We start from the raw sequence: 14,647 nt of genomic DNA, 5'->3' as shown, positions 1-14,647 counted from the left end.
AAAATCCATATTCATCATACAATCTAATTATATATTCCGTAAATAATTTTAAGTAATATATAAAAAATATTTTATAACTTAAATTTTAAATACTTGTTTTTCCAACGTTTATTTTTTCAATTAGATAAAAAAATTTAAGGACTAAATTGAAAAAAATTATCAAATTCAAACACTAAAACAATAAAGAAGAAGGTTACTAGGGTAGGGTAGCTCTCACATTTTTTTTGTTTAAGAAATAAGTTTCATAATTTTTTTTTTTAAAAGCACGTTTGGATTCATAGAAAATTAAAATATGAAATTTCGTAGAAATAGGGAATATTTCAAATAAAATAAGTAAAAGAGACCCATCACTTTCAACTTTCAAATATGAAATGGCTGTAGATTCTTCCATGGTTGGACTTTAGGGTTTATATATTTTCCAGCTCTTCATCAGTTTCTTCAAAGGAAAAAAAAAGACTAGCTTTGTTCCATTATTTTCTTAGAATCCAAGCAACAAAAAAGAAAATGTGGGTTAATGAGATTAAGTCAGAATCTGACCTTGCTTCCTTGGACATCATTAGCCAGAATCTTCTAGCTGATGATTTTGAAGCTTCTTTAACTTCTTCAGCCATGGCGTCCAGCTTCAATGATCCCTTTTTCTGCAGCTTTACTAGTCTCCTTAGCTCAACAAAGCCTGAAGAAGCGGAGGAGGAGCCGCCGCCGGAAGCGAGTCAAGCGGAGGCTGCTGCAACGGTGGCGGCGCGTGTAAAAACGGTGCATTACAGAGGAGTGAGGAGGAGGCCGTGGGGGAAGTACGCGGCGGAGATAAGGGATCCCGACAGGAACGGTTTAAGGGTTTGGTTAGGGACTTACGAAACGCCGGAGGACGCTGCGTTGGCTTACGATAAAGCCGCTTTCAAGATTCGTGGCGCCAAAGCTAAGCTCAATTTCCCTCACTTGATCGGCTCGAGTAAAGTCGAGCCAATTAGAGTCGGACCACGGCGCCGGTCACCTGAGCAGTCGTCTTCTTCGTCGTTTTCCACGGTGAATACTCCCGTCTCGTCTATGTCAAAGCGGAAAAAGAGGGACAATTAACGGCCTCGAATCAATATATAGATGACAGCCTTTGTGTGTGTGTTTTTTAAGATTATTTTCTCTAAAATTTGAAAAATGAATTTTGTAATATATTTGATCATTCTACATAAAATATTTTTTTCATTCCACTATAATTAGAAACAAAGAATGATTATATGAAATTGTGATTTCATTTCATTCATATCCCTTTTTAATAAGAAAATGACAAATCAAAATTTTTTTCTCCTGATTTTTAATATTTTTAGTTTGATTTGAATTTTTTCAAGAGGAAAAAGCTAAAAATCAGAAGCTGAAAATTAGAAAGAAAAATCTGATTTGTCGTTCTCATATTAGAAAGGGATAGGGATGACGTAGAATCACAATTTTATGCAATCTCTTCTATAGTAAAAGAAAAAATAAATGTTTGTTGGGTGTTAAATACCAATTTTATTTTTCCTCTTTAAAAGAAACAAAATTAAATAAAACTAAGAAAAATTATACTCTAGTTCACTTTAAAATAGTGTCGTTTTTATTTTAGTTACTTTAAATTTTTTTCAATTTAGTTACTCTAATTAATATAATTGCTCGAATTGTCATTCTTTGTTAAGATTCTTTTAATCTACTAATAATCGCTCTTGACGTGATTTTTTTTTTTACTTTTAATTAAAGATATAGATATCTCTATAATTAGTCCAAAACACTTTATTTATTTATTTATTTGTGTTAAGGTTTCATTTTACTTCCCATAGGAGCAATCCTTCCTTATTTATAAGATATGGTTCTCTTGATGCAACATTTTTTTTTGCTTCAGTCAAACTATTCTGTTTAAAAGCAACAAAATAATAGTTCCAGTTAAACAATACAATTGTCAAAAAAGCTAATAACATGAAAACCAGACATTCCAATCACCAATTTAACATTCACCACCACGCCTTGAACATAACCCTACGATTAATACTTACTGACGCTAATGTTTCTGCCATTTCATTGCCATGCTACTTTGCTTTTGAAAATGCTACCTCACCGACACAGGCTAGTCTCCTTTCCATATCTACGAATGTAGTTTGTTGCGACCAAGGTCTCCTGTCTTTGTTCAATAACCAATTATACGCCACCAGTGACCCAATTTCAACAATAGTCAAACCAGTTCCCCTCCACCCTATCTCAATTATTACATCCAATGATGTAAGTATTGCTCCTAATTAAGCTAAATCTGCATCAATGGCATCACATGGTCTCGAGAATAAAGCTCTTACATGTCCTTCCTCGTCTCTAAGAACACCTCCACAGCCCATAGCTTCCTCAGTTGCCAGTCCGCTTACGTTAAACTTTAGCCACCCATAAAGAGGATAACGCCAACCCAGTGTAATAGGTTTGGACGAACCTGCACTTGAACGGACTTAACCACCATAATCTCTCTTGTACCATACATTCATTGAAAACAACTCTTACCCACAACAATGCTCTCATCTTGGAATGAAATATCAGCGTATCCATAGACAACACCTTTCTTTCAAACATCATCTCATTCCTTGCGAGCCAAACAGATCAACATGATGCTGCTATTACTATCAACCAAAGACTTTTGCTAGTACCATGTAACTTCACATTAAAACATAAAGTGTAAAAATTTTCAAAACAGCTCACCATTTTCCAACCAACTTCTCACCAATTAAATATCATTCTCCAAAAACCCACAATAAAATTGCATTTAAAGAACAAATGGTCCGCTCTCTCCTGTTCACGTTCACACCTGGGAATACATTCATTATGTTTTGCAGATGCACCCCTCTCTTCATTAAGAAATCCTTAGTGGGAACTCTGTTGATTGCTAACATCCATAGGAAGTTTCGCACTCTAGGAGGGACTTTTAATTTCCAGATTTTATCAAAAGCAAAATTGACGTCATCCCTTTCTCCCTCGATCAACAAATTAGTTAACTTCTTCACCGAAAAATCTCCCTTATTATCGTGCACCTATATTAAAAAATCTGTCAAGTCTGCTCCTTTTATTATTTGGGTCATACCATGTGAATTTATTTCCCAACAACAGCAAGTCAATGAGTTTACAATTATGAAAAAAGCTATCAAAATCTCTAGATCCCTTCTCTGGTCCCATACAATTACTCCTTTCACTTCTACATCTCACCACATTAAAGTCTCATCCTATAATCCATGGACTTGTAAACTGGTTTCTCAAATCTGTTAACACCCTTCATAGAGTTCTCAGCTCAAACACATTGTTTGGAGCATATACATTTATCAACATGCTTCTATTTCCTCATGTACCCATTTTCCTTCGATCACAATCAATCTGTTGTCACTCCATTCTTTGGATAATTTGAAATTCTCTTTATCCCATATTGTCAACAACCCTCTCGACCTCCCTATTACTGCAGCAAACCTGAATTCACAATTATCATCCCCTCATATTTTTCTCACTAAATCCATAGTCACCAAATCTAGGTACCATGCATATAATTTAGGACGACATGTCCCTTTTTTAGGTTCGACACGTATCCTATATGTGTCTTTCTGACAAGGTTCACACCTAAGTATTATCAAAAGTGGTCACGTATCCCACCTTGAAAGGCCGCGAGGTGCTGATATTCCATCTCACACAGGTTGTGAGGTATCCCCTATAACAGATAAGTGATCGTGTATCCCACCTCACAAGGCCGTGAGGCATGCTTTCAAGAGCACCTCGCACAGGTTACGAAGAATCCCTTGTCGATAACGCCTCGCAAGATTGTGGAGCATTCCATGTTGGTCCCACTAGATAGTAAAAGTGTCAATTACAGGTAAAATTTCGAGTCACAAGGCTGGATTGCAATTGAGTTATAAAGAGTTCTATAACAATTTGCAACATATGAAACAACAATATTTATTACCGCTTAACACCCACCATAAAAACCACCAATCTTTATCATCGCCCATTCCCTGCTTTCCATCTCTATTGTTCCTCGCTCCATCCCCCACCCCCATAACAACATTATTTTTACCCATTAAAGGATACAAAATATTTGTACCAAAAAATCAGCTCCTTTTCAAAGGGCCAAAACTAGTGGTTTATTGAACAAGGTTTGGGTACTTTCTCATTCTTGAATATTTAGGGTGATTGGTGAAGGAATCTAGAATTAGAGATGGTTTGCATTTTATCCGGAAATTAAATCAAGTAAAAACCAAACAAATATGGAATGCAGAGTCCATGCAGTATTGTTTAGGCTTTTTTTTTCTCTACTTCTCTGAACATAATATTAATTCCATAACTTCATTTTTGGGTACAATTAACGTTTCATCATGTTGTTTTTATTGTGTGGGGGCGACGGAATGAGGAGCGATAGAAATGGGAGTAGGGAATTGACGGTGATGAAATTTAGTGATTTTTATGGTGGATGTTGAGGGTAATGAAAATGGGTGGTTCTTATTTTGCAAATAAAAAAATTGTTTTGGACTAATTGTAGAAAGGACCTAACTTTAGTCAAATTTTTATTGTGTGGGGGCGACGAAGTGAGGAGCGATAAAGATAGGAGTAGGGAATTGACGGTGATGAAATTTAGTGATTTTTATGGTGGATGTTGAGGGTAATGAAAATGGGTGGTTCTTATTTTGCAAATAAAAAAAGTGTTTTGGACTAATTGTAGAGAGGACCCTAACTTTAGTCAAAAGTAAAAAAAAAATGTTATGTTAACAATTCGTTAGTGGATTAACGAAATTTTTAATGACAGTTTTGATTCGAACAATTGTCTTAATTAGAGTGATTAAATTGATAAAAAAATCTAGAATGACTGACAGCAAGATAAATTCGTATTTTAATATATTTATTCTTAGCTAATTATCGGATAAAATGCTATTAAATTTGGAATTTTCTTATCAGGAATGAAGTTGGTGTGCTGAATTCAAACTCTTACAAAATGGGGCTAAATTGGAACAAAAATCGAAGAGGAGGGCTTGATTGAAAGATTGAATATAAAAAGATGCCTGGATAAAGATTGAAGGGTTGAAGATTTTTTTAAAAAGTGGTTGGATAAAGATCGAAAGATTTTTTATATTCTTACAACTCTCTAATTAGTTTAAATTTAATGTAGTTTAAATTTGATTTTTAAATTTTAAATTATTTAGTGATAATATTTAGGAAAAATCTAGCTAAATTTTAGCACTAGAAGTGTGTATAAATACCTAGTAGCTACAGCCAATTAAACACACACTTGACTTTTGGAATCAATAAATATTCATTTATTTTCTTCCTTTTCCGGCGTCACTCTACGATTTCTATTCCGTTTCATTTTTTTTTCCTTTTACTTTCAACCTTTTTGGTTTAATTACCTTCCAAGGCCCTTCCCTTTCCACTTTCCATAAAATCATTTATTTTTAAGCATGATTCTTTCAATGATTAGCTAAACCCCTATTTAGTTTTAGCCCGAAAATTGCTCCAACAAAACAATCGTGATATACAAACCGCTTAAAAAACCTCTCAACGCAGTATCTTCTATCTCTTCGGTATATGGGATAGTACAAATTCGTCCCTTAAAGTTGATTTAAATTTGATTCAAAAAGTGCACGTTGGTTGGATTTGCTTGGCGTACAGTTCGGAAGTCGAACCGGCTGTGCTGTGTTCGAATTCCAGCGAACAAATTGGCATTTCTAGGTGGAAAAAGCCAGTTGGATTTCGTTAAGGGAGATAGAGATTGGATTTAAATGACTCACACAGTTGAGGCCATTGATTCGAGTTGGGCTATTCAGATCGCACGGCTGTTGAAATCTTAAATTGCGAACATGTGTATCGCAGTTAGAAATTTGACAAGAGTCGGTTTGCAGGTCATACCGGGATCGACTACATATGGAAAAGTTGGCGGTCGGGACGTTCTTGGTCGCTATAACCAACTTATTGCTTGGAAGGGAAGATTTATTTGAAGGATCGATTCAAGATTGGAGTACACCAAGGTTAAGGCTATACTTAAAAATATTTTATTTATCCATTTATTTTATTTTCTTAAATTTATTTTTGTGTTTTTGAATCTGTTTTTATTTTATTTTATTAGACTTCGTATTTCCTTATTTTATTATCTTAATCAATTTAAACCCCACATTTTTATTTTTTTAGCACTACTACGTACAGGTCGTGCGTACGACTATGACCGCGATAGCGATTTTAGTCACTGAAAAAGGCAAAATTAGATAGCCAGTCCCTGTAGATTCGACCGTATTGCTCTATACTGCTATTTACTATTATTTTGTCGCAGGAATTTATATTTGGTAATTTCGATACCTATCAAATTTTGGCGCCATTGTCGGGGATTGGTGAAAATTTCTAATTTTTGTTTATTTTCTTTATGACCAGGTCAGAATCGGGGACTCTAGCATTTGAACCGGAGATAGAAAAGTTGGCTCGAACACTTCGAAGAGAAGCTATTCGGCACGGTAAACAACCACAACCCGACTATGAAGAAGGATATTACACCGAAGATATATACTCATCCAAAGATTTAGACGGCATGGTAGATCAAACTATACGCCAACCTGCAGTTGCACCAAATAAACAACAACCACTATGCATAACTTATCCGGCGGGTGAAACACCGTTTGAGTTAAAGTTGAGATTAATACATTTATTTCCTACTTTTCACGATTTGAAAAACGAGAACCCCTATACTCATCTGAAAGAGTTCCACATGGTTTGTCTAAGCATGAAACCAAAAGGAATAACTGAGGATCAAATAAAACTACGAGCTTTTCCTTTTTCATTAGCTGACTCTGCTAGAGAATGACTGTTTTATTTACCTCCGGGATCTGTTAATACTTGAACTGATATGTCTCGATTGTTTCTTGATAGATTTTTCTCAACAGCTCAAGTAGACAAATTAAAGAGGAGTATAGTTGAGATACAACAAAAAGAAGCAGAATCATTCTATGAATATTGGGAACAATACAAGAAGTTGCGCGTAAGTTGCCCACAACATGGCCTTCCTGAACAATCGCTCTTACAATATTTCTACTAGGGGTTACTCCCAATGGAAATTAAGATGATTGATGCCGCTAGTGGAGGGGCTCTTGTGAACATGACTCCCCAAAGAGCTAGGGAATTAATTTCAACTATGGCTGTAAATTTTCAACAGTATCGACCACCTAGGAACCTACAAGAAGGGTTCATGAGCTAAATACTCATTCCATAGTAAATAAGATTGATGAACTTACTAATATGGTTAAAAATATGCTTGCAGGACAGACGAACCCAGCTCGGTTGTGCGGGATTTGTGCTAAGCCTGATCATCCTATCGACTCATACCCGATTTTACTTGAGGACACAACTGTACAAGTAGATGCTATTGGCCATTAGCACCGAAAAGCTCCAATAAAAGTCTAAGGTGCACTTCCAAGAAATTGATAAGCAAGAACCAAGGAAAATTGCCATCTCAAATCAAGTTGAGCCACGTCAGAATACTAGTGCTGTGACCGTAAAAGATGGAACGGAGTCAAAACTAGTGCCTGGCACGAGTCGTGACCACGACATTGAACAAGAAGCCGAACCAGCAGCTCCATTGAGCCAGCACCTCATAAACCATTTGTTGTACCTCCCTCATACCCTGGAAGGCTCGCCCAAGTTAAAAAGGAACGAGAGGAATAAGAAATCCTTGATATATTCCGAAAGGTAGAAATTAATATTCCTTTACTTGATGCAATTAAATGGGTTCCATGCTATGCAAAATTTTTGAAAGAACTATGCATCGGCAAAAAGAAGCTCCAAGGAAACAAATGGGTAAATGTGGGGGAAAATGTTTCTACAGTGCTACAAAGGAAAATTCCACTTAAGTGTAAGGACCAATGTATGTTTTCTATATCCTGCAAAATAGGGAATATTGGCATAAAGAAAACCATGCGTGATTTAGGAGCATCTATTAACGTAATGCCTTTATCTATTTTTATAGTGATCTGTATTATAGTTTACCTTAAAACTATTTACCAAAATTTTAAGGCCTTTTAATTAATTACTTCAAGCATTAGTATGATATCAACTATATTCTTTCCGTAGTTTTATTGTCAAATTGAATGTTAAATGCTAACTCAAATTTTACATGGAGCATATTTAAAACACGTGAATTTATACTTATTGCATGAAAAATTTAAACTTAATGCATTAAAAATGTCATTAAAATTTAAAATAACTATTTATTCTTAACATGTTATGTAACGCCTGAAATTGGGCCTAGTCGGAACAGTGGTTTTGGGACCACAAATGTAATATTTTGAAAATTTCTACAGTAAGATATTATCCTTGGTATAGTAAAATAAGGAAATAAAGTGATAAAAAGGGTAATATTGAGTTATGTCAACATTGGGAAGTATATTATGGCATATTAATTCAAGAAAGGATTAAATCGCAAAAGTGAGAAAAGTTTTGTTTAAAATTTGAGGGGTTAAAGTATAAATACAAAAAATTTGAAAGACCAAAGGTGTAAATATTTTAAGGGTGGAATGATCTAGAAACTAAGAAAAATAGATGGATTAGGACCAAATTGAAAAAGGTGAAGAATTTTGAGGGACTAAATCATAATTTTACCAAATTAAGTGATGACTCAATGATGGAATTTTAAAAGATCATAAAGGGCAAAATGGTCATTTAGAAGAGAGAGAAATCTAGAAGATAATAATGATGTTGGAGATATTTTAAATTAAATAAATAAATAAATATTAGTTTATTAATATTTTAATTTGATTTTTAAATAATATTTTATTATTTTATTATTTTATTGTTTAGTATATATATGTGGAAAGAAAGATGAAAAAAAAACCAACCAACCCATCATCTTCCATGCATCCAACGTGAGGAGAAGAGAGAAAGAAAGAAAGTTTTGCTTTCTTTACAATTTGGTCCCTCCTTCAAAAAAAATTACCATTTTCACCTAAAAATTAAAAGAATTTCCATATCCATCAAGAGAGAAAGATAACAAGGAGACTATGGGGAGCTAGAATATCAAGTTAGATTCAAGAAATAGAGGCTGGAGGAGAGAGAAAATCAAGTTAAAGATTGAAATCAATTGAGCGAGGTAAGAGCATCAAGATTTCAATATATTTTTTATTTTGATATTATTGAAAAAGTATGAAATTGATGTTAATGTAGGGTTTTATTATATAAGGTTTTATGTTCTTTATATGTTAGTGAAGAGAAAATAAGAGAAAGTGATGAGAAATAGTGTAGAGAAGGAAAATAAGAGTGTTATAAACTTAGTAATCAATTTTTGCACTAAAACAGTTTTGGACAGTAGCAGTAGGTTAACTTTGAAAAATCACCATAAATTGTGAAAATCTAATTATAGGATGAATAAAATATGAAATTATATTTTATTGAATCTAGTTTCTTATAGAAGAAACGTGTAAGTAATAAAATTGTAAATCATGAGATATAATAAATTTTGTGAGACAAGGTCAGAATGATTTTGGGTTCCCCTGTACTGACTTTGAAAAATCATCAAAAATTGGAAAAAAATAATTAGAGGCTTAAATTTATATTTTTAAATCATTAATGAGTCATTTTCAATAGAAACAAACGGAAACATCATTAGAATTCTGTACGAGGAGATAATTAATTTTTAGTGAAGAAGGGTCGGAACTGTTAGACAGCAGAATAGGGATGACTTTAAAGAATAAACTGTACTTATTGGCTAAGCCAAAAATTCTGAAAATTTTATGGTAAGAACATATGTGAGTTTAGTTTCAGAAAAAAATTACAGATCTTAATTTGGAGTTCTGTATCTCAAGATATAAATAATTTAGTGACTACGACTCAAGTGGACAGCTTTGAATGAATTTATATAAGTAAATGGTGAAATTATAGATAATGTTACCAACAAGCATGTTATATACATTAAGGATGTGGAATGGAGAGGAGGAGGAAAATATATGATTATTTAACTAGCATGAGTTTTCATTAAAATGACCAATTTACATGTTTTAGGTCCGAGACTAAATTGAACAAATGTGAAACTTTAAGGGTAAATTTGTAAAATGTCAAAAAGTGACCAAATTGCATGAAATGGATTGGTTATTTATCTAAATTACAAAATTGAATGAAATTTAGAACAATATTGGGTGGAAATATGAGAAAATAGAAAATTTCTAAAATGTCCACAATTTTGGTATTTCTGCAATTTAGTCCGGTGAGCTCGTATGAGCTATATTCTATATAATTTCAATTGAAGTGAATGCTATTTGGTAATGAATATTATATATATGTGTGTGTTTTATTATTGGAATCGAATTATTATTGGTAATATGTATAATTATTTGATGCATTTAAATGATTATCGGAAGCTCGATTGGGTTGGAAGCTTGTTGGAGATATATCACATTATCCATTGGCTCTATTGGTAATTTTGGATGATTTGGTTCTTGTTATAATGACTTGTATAAGTTAAATTGGTTAATGTTAGCTCATAAATGTTTTGATTTTAATTGGTCATAAATATGAATGCTTGATGAAATGAAATGTCTGAAAATTAATTTGTAAACTCCGGTAATGCTCTATAACCCTATTCTGGAGAAGGATACGGGTTAGGGGTGTTACATGTTATATCCAAACTAACCTATAGTAAACACCTAAAATAATTATGTGAGCGAAAAATAATATTTGTTCTATACTAGATATTTGGACAAGCCTTAACATACTCATTGATTTGAACTAATATGGTTTTTAGGTTTCGTGTTGGGTTAATTATTTATTTATTTTGACTAAATATAGTATAAAATTTAATCAAATCAAACTTATTAATTGAATAGAGAATCGGTTGTACCAAAAATTGATGATTTAATCAATTCAATCATCTTCCCTATTTTTATTATACACCAATTTATTGCATTTCTCTAAGCTTCCAATTGGATACAAGGCATCCAAGTTTTTCTACATCCCCTTGTTGCATAGCCCATGCAACAATTTTGGATTATCACATATAATGCGTTCCATAAAAAAGAAGTGTATACCAAATTTTTTAATGCGAATTAATATTAGTATTGGTCTAGTGACTAGTGTTAAAAAATTTGGTATGAATTTTTTTCTTTAGTATATTGTAGAACCTCTTATGTATAAGTGATAACACATACCTATTAGTAGTAAAAAAAAGTACTTATAAAATTTAAAATTTTCATTGATAGTATATATATGGAATACTAACTCTAGATATTATATGAATCTTAGATTTTTTTTCCATAAAAAATCGTTTAAGAAAACAAAAACATTGTTGTATTTTTGTGCTTTGCAATTGGAGAGGGTGGAGTCGACTCAACCTAATGGATGCACTGGGCTTAATGGTTTGACATGCCCTTATTGACCCAAAACCAAAAAAAAGAGGTTTCATTTTGCTTCCCCTAGACGATCCTTCCTTATTTATAAGATATGGTTATCTTTACGTGACATTTTAAGGAGGTAGTTAGGTGTCATGCATATAACTTAAGACGGCATGTCCTCCTTTTAGGTTCGACACGTATCATATATGCGCCTTTTGAACAGGGCTCACGCCTAAGTATTATCAAAAGTGGTCGTGTATCCCACCTCGAAAGGCCACGAAGCATTGATATTCCGCCTCGCACAGGTTGTGAGGCATCCCCTGTAACACATAAGTGATTGCGTATCCCACCTTGCAAGGTCATGAGGCGTGATCTCAAGAGTACCTCACACAGGTTACAAGGAATCCCTTGTTAATAACACCTCGCAAGATTTTGGAGCATTCCATGTTGGTCCTATGAGATAGTAAAGGTGTCAATTATAGGTCGAATTCTAGGTCGCAAGGTCGTATTGCAATTGGGTTATAAAGAGTTCTACAACAATTTGCAACATATGAAACAACAATATTTATTACCACCTAACACCCACCATAAAAACTACCAATCTTTATCATCGCCCATTCCCTACTTCCTATCTCTATCGTTCCTCGCTCCATCCCCCACCCTCATAACAACATCATTTGTACCCGTTAATGGATACAAAATATTTATACCCAAAAATTAGTTCTTTTTCAGTGGGCAAAAATCGAAGGTTTATTGAACAGAGTTTGGGTAATTTCTCATTCTTGAATCTTTGGGGTGATTGGTAAAGAAATCTAGAATTAGAGATGGTTTGCATTTTATCCGAAAATTAAATTAAGTAAAAAACCAAACATATATGGAATGCAGAGCCCATGCATTATTGCTTCAGCTTTTTTTTGTTCTACTTCTCTGAACACAATATTAATTCCAGAACTTCATTTTTGGGTACAATAGATGTCTCATCACGTCATTTCTATGGTGTGGGGATGACGGAGTGAGGAGCAATAGAGACGGGAGTAAGGAATTGACGGTGATGAAGGTTAGTGGTTTTTATGGTGGATGTTGAGGGTAATAAAAATGGGTGGTTCTTATTTTGCAAATAAAAAAAGTGTTTTGGACTAATTATAGAGAGGACCATAACTTTAGTCAAAAGTAAAAAAAAATGTTGCATCAACAATCCTTTAGTGGATTAACGAAATTTTTAATGACAGTTCAAATTCTAACAATTATCTTAATTAGAGTGGTTAAATTGATAAAAAAAGAAAATTTAAAGTGACTTAAATAGAAATGACGCTATTTTAGAGTGACTGCATTATAGTTTACCTTAAAACTATTTACCAAAATTTTAAAGCCTTTTAATTAAGTACTTAAAGCATTAGTAGGATATTAACTATATTCTTTGCGTGGTTTTGTTCTCAAATTGAATGTTAAATGTTAACTCAAATTTTACATGGAGCATATTTAAAACACGTGAATCAAATTTAAAATACATTTATTCTTATAGCATGAAAATTTTAACTTAATGCATTAAAATGTCATTAAAATTTAAAATAACTATTTATTCTTAACATTCTATATCCAAACTAACCATATAGTAGACACCTACAATAATTATTTTGAGTGGAAAATAATATTTTTCTATACTAGAAATTTGGACAAGCCTTAACCTTTACTCGTTGATTTTAATTAATATGGTTTTACTTAGGTTTCGTGTTCGGTTATTTTTTTGACTAAATATAGTATAAAAATTTAATCAACTCAAACTTATTAATTGAATCAAGAATCAATTGTATTGAAAATTGATGATTTAACCAATTCAATCTGATTTTTATTATACACCAATTTATTGCATTTCTTTAAGCTTCCATATTGGATATAAGACATCCAAGTTCCATGCAACAATTTTGGATTATCAATATTGTACGTTTCATAAAAAAGTGTATACCAAAATTTTTAACGCTTATTAATATTAGTGTTGTTCTAATGACTAGCGTTAAAAATGTTGGTATGATTTTTTTTTTTTTATATCGTAGAACCTCTTATGTATAAGTGATAACACATACCTCTTACTAGTAAAAAACGTACTTATAAAATTAAAAAAAATTCATTGATATTATATGAAATACTAACTCTAGATATTGTATGAATCTTAGATTTTTTTCATAAAAAATCGTTTAAGAAAACAACAACATTGTTGTATTTTTGTGCTTTACAATTGGAGAGGGTGGAGTCGATTCAACCCAACAGATACATTGGGCTTAAAGGTTTGACATGCCCTTACTGACCCGAAACCAAACAAAAGAGGGCTTTGCCTTGTTGGGCCCGTTTTAATAGAGAGTGTGACCACAGATATACCGATGCAGTAAGAAACACCAAAACAATTGAGGCATGGGCAATCTTTTAGGGTAAACTACTAAAATAGTCATTTTTGTTTACCTTAGGTTACATATTAGTCACTTATGTTTGAAATATTACATTTTAATTACTTACGTTACCGTGTTGTAACATTTTAGTCACTAAGCCGTTAACGGTATAACGGTAAACTGACTTGGCACATTAAATCATCATTTCAAACGAAAATTTTAGGTTAAATTATACAATTGGTCCCTATATTTTTTCGTTTTGAGCAATTTAAATTTTTTCTTTTATGTTCCTTTAACTTTCTTTTTTTTTTCTCTTTATTTTCTATTCTCTTCTGTTTCTCCCTCTGTTTTCCTCCCTTCTCCATTTCTTTTAAGATAGTTTTTCTATATTTTTCATTTGTTAAACTAGTCATTCTACTTTTATTTTTTGAACAATTTAATTTTTTCTTTTTATTTCTTTATTTTCCTTTTCTTCCCATTTATTTTCTCTCTTCTCATATTCTTCACTACTGAAACATAATCTTTACCCACCAAATAAACCAAGTCTTTGTTTCTTTCACATTATTCCTAAATTGAATTTAACTCAAAACTGAATATCAATTATTCTTAATCAAATCTTGATTTGAATATAACCTAATTTTGAAACTAAAATTGGATCTAACTAATTAATATAAAAAACCACATCCTTAATCAAATCTAAACATAAATTGAATTATTTATATTCAAAACAAATTTTTTATGTTTTCAAATTTTTCCAGAATCATGTAGATTATTCTTTTCCTTTTCTTTTATTCTCTGACAAATAAAATTAAGCAAATCATAAAATTTATTTAAATTTTCCTGGATATTCCCAAGCAAGCTTGATTGGAAGCAAAGCATGAATGAATAGAAGAGAAAAAGGGAGCATGGAACCAAACTGGTTTGGGTAAAGTTGAA

The 14,647-nt window shown here is 32.6% G+C and overlaps 1 protein-coding gene across 1 annotated transcript; it reads left to right on the top strand.

Moving 5' to 3' along the window:
• The first annotated feature begins 400 nt into the window (after nucleotides 1-400).
• LOC105762415 (ethylene-responsive transcription factor 13) lies at nucleotides 401-1,202 on the top strand. The gene has a single exon (XM_012580223.2). It carries the CDS (start codon nucleotides 505-507, stop codon nucleotides 1,072-1,074), a length of 570 nt encoding a protein of 189 aa, XP_012435677.1. The 5' UTR covers nucleotides 401-504; the 3' UTR covers nucleotides 1,075-1,202.
• The last annotated feature ends 13,445 nt before the right edge of the window (nucleotides 1,203-14,647 follow it).

The sequence above is a fragment of the Gossypium raimondii genome, chromosome 12, assembly GCF_025698545.1.
Source record: "Gossypium raimondii isolate GPD5lz chromosome 12, ASM2569854v1, whole genome shotgun sequence".
Lineage (NCBI taxonomy): Eukaryota > Viridiplantae > Streptophyta > Magnoliopsida > Malvales > Malvaceae > Gossypium > Gossypium raimondii.
The sequence above is the reverse complement of the archived record's forward strand: the minus strand, read 5'-3'. Positions and strand labels throughout refer to the sequence as shown.